Source organism: Aegilops tauschii, chromosome 7 (assembly GCF_002575655.3).
Source record: "Aegilops tauschii subsp. strangulata cultivar AL8/78 chromosome 7, Aet v6.0, whole genome shotgun sequence".
Lineage (NCBI taxonomy): Eukaryota > Viridiplantae > Streptophyta > Magnoliopsida > Poales > Poaceae > Aegilops > Aegilops tauschii.
Genome location: NC_053041.3, coordinates 205,516,676 through 205,519,194, shown reverse-complemented (window position 1 = coordinate 205,519,194; position 2,519 = coordinate 205,516,676). Strand labels below are relative to the sequence as shown.

The 2,519-nt window shown below is 57.8% G+C and overlaps 1 protein-coding gene across 1 annotated transcript; it reads left to right on the top strand.

Annotated features, from left to right (window-relative positions):
- Positions 1-293: 293 nt before the first annotated feature.
- On the top strand, positions 294-2,139 carry LOC109767699 (UDP-glycosyltransferase 75C1). The gene has a single exon (XM_020326423.3). It carries the CDS (start codon positions 484-486, stop codon positions 1,918-1,920), a length of 1,437 nt encoding a protein of 478 aa, XP_020182012.1. The 5' UTR covers positions 294-483; the 3' UTR covers positions 1,921-2,139.
- Positions 2,140-2,519: the final 380 nt, after the last annotated feature.

Genomic DNA, 2,519 nt, shown 5'->3' with positions numbered 1-2,519 from the left:
AAAGCTAATAGGCGAACTAAATAAAAACAGGAGGAGTACTAAATATCAGCATAAACACCTCTTGCCTCCCTGATTAGGGGGGTGTTTGGTTCAGGGACTTTTTAGTCCCAGAGACTAAAAAAGTCCTAGGAACCAAACGAAAGTGACTTTTTTTACAGGGACTAAAAAAAGATTCTACTAGAGAGTCTTTTTTATTAGTCCCTAGGACTAGAAAAAGTCCTAGGACTTCTGAACCAAATACCCCTAGGTCTTACACTAGCGTTACGCATATTAATTACTAGTTCTGTACAGTGTTTGACGCCATTTTGTAGATATCAATGGTTGTAGTACTGCCATTCGAGGCCGACAGCAAAGCTGACTGCTCACCCACCGAGCGATCACCAGTGCCTCCACTCAATACGCAGCGACACTGCAATAACACGAGCTCACGGAATCTAACAAGCCAATTGATCCTGTGCAGCCCAACTCCAAGCCGGTGAATCGATGGAGAACCGCGGTGGCGCGCCGTCGCCGCACCTGCTGTTCGTCACCAGCCCAATGCAGGGCCACATCAACCCGGTCCGCCGCCTCGCCGCCCGCGTCGCGGCAGCTGGCGCCGCGGCCACCGTCTCCACCGCCGTCTCCGGCCACCGCCGCATGTTCCCCTCGCTCGCGTCGCCCGGCGAGGAGGCCGTCGATGCCGCGGGCGTGCTGCACGCCCCCTTCTCCGACGGCTACGACGAGGGGGTCGATCCACGGGTGCACGACATGCGCTCCTTCGCCGCGCGCGCCCGCGCCGTCGGGTGCGAGACGCTCGCCGGCGTCGTCGCCCGCCTCGCCGAGCGCGGCCGCCCCGTCACGTGCGTCGTGTACACCTTCTTCGTGGGTTGGGTTCCCGAGGTCGCGCGCGCCAGCGGCATCCCCTCGGCCCTCTTCTGGATCCAGCCGGCCGCCGTGTTCGCGGTGTACTACCACTACTTCCACGGCCACGAGGCCGTGCTCGCTTCCTGCGCCAACGACCCTGACCGCGACGCCGTCGTCCAGCTGCCGGGGCTGCCGCCGCTCAAGTCCCGCGCGCTCCCGTCCGTCGTGGCGTTAACCTCGCCGGAGCAGCGGGGCTACGAGGTGGTTGGCACGCTGCGCGACCTCTTCCTGGCGCTCGATGACGATGAGCACAGGCCCAAGGTGCTGGTCAACACGCTCGATGCGCTGGAGCCCGACGCGCTCCGTGCGGTGCCGGGGTTTGAGCTCGTCGCCGTTGGGCCTGTGGTGCCAGATGGCTCGTCCCCGTCCACCACGGACCTGTCCCTGCGCGACGACCACGACGACGACGTGAATGGGTACATGGAGTGGTTGGACACGAATGCCGCGCGCTCTGTGGTGTACGTCTCGTTCGGGACCATATTCGCGGCGAGCAAGCGGCAGGAGCTGGAGACGTTGCAAGGACTGAAGGCCGCCGGCCGGCCGTACCTATGGGTGTCGCGCAAGGTCGCAGAGGTCGATGGTGCAGAGTTGAACGGCACGGAAGCGGGCCGCGGCGCCGACGGAGGACAAGGGATCATGGTGGAGTGGTGCGACCAGGTGCGCGTGCTGTCCCACCCGGCAGTGGGATGCTTCGTGACGCACTGCGGGTGGAACTCGGCGCTGGAGAGCATCGCGTGCGGCGTGCCTGTCGTGGCCGTGCCGCAGAAGTTCGACCAGCCGACGGTGGCGTGGCTGGTGGAGGAGTGCGCGGGCGTCGGGGTGCGCGCACAGGCGGACGGCGAGGGAGTGGCGGAGCGAGGCGAGCTCCAAAGGTGCGTGGAGACGGTCATGGGCGGCGGCGAAACAGCAGTGGAGATCCGACCATGCGCGGCAAAATGGATGGAGCGGGCCAGGGAGGCGCTCGCCGGCGGCGGGACGCTGGAGAGGAATCTCCGAGCGTTCCTGTCTGGTTTCTGAAGAACCAACATACGCGTGATTCTTTGTTTCACACAAAGATTTGCCGCTGGATCTCTTAATAAAATTCGAAATGGAGTTGGCTGTTTCTTAGCTGCAGAAGTTAACCATTGAATTTTGCAGTCCTGCCGGAGTTTTCGGATGTGCTTTTCTATCCTTCTATCGATGAATGATATGTATGCTTTGCGTATTTATGAAAATAAAAACATCATGTCAAAGTGAGAGTTGCCTCAGCGGTCACTGTCTGAACGGTCTTTTTCTACAATGCTCTACTATTTGTTGGGATATTTAAATCCGAATGGCTTTAGGGCGGCTTTGTTGCAGTGGCGAAGAACCCGAAAAGGAAAATTCAAAGTTTTAGCCTCTTACAAAAAATAGTATTAAATGCGAACACTCGTAAACACGTACAAACACTCATGTTTATAGACGTATATACACTCTACCCATATGAGCATTTTAGAGAGATTGTACCGGTAAATTTTGAGAATGACAAATTAATTGATGGAACGTCGTCTCCCGTCGAGATCAACGAAGGCACTCACAAACACGAAGAGAAATCCAAAGTTTTGAGAGCAATTTGAGAGCTGACTATGTGGCTTTTA

Coding starts and splice junctions, on each gene's coding strand:
- LOC109767699 (XM_020326423.3), top strand. CDS start 484: ATGGAGAACCGCGGTGGCGCGCCGTCGCCGCACCTGCTGTTCGTCACC.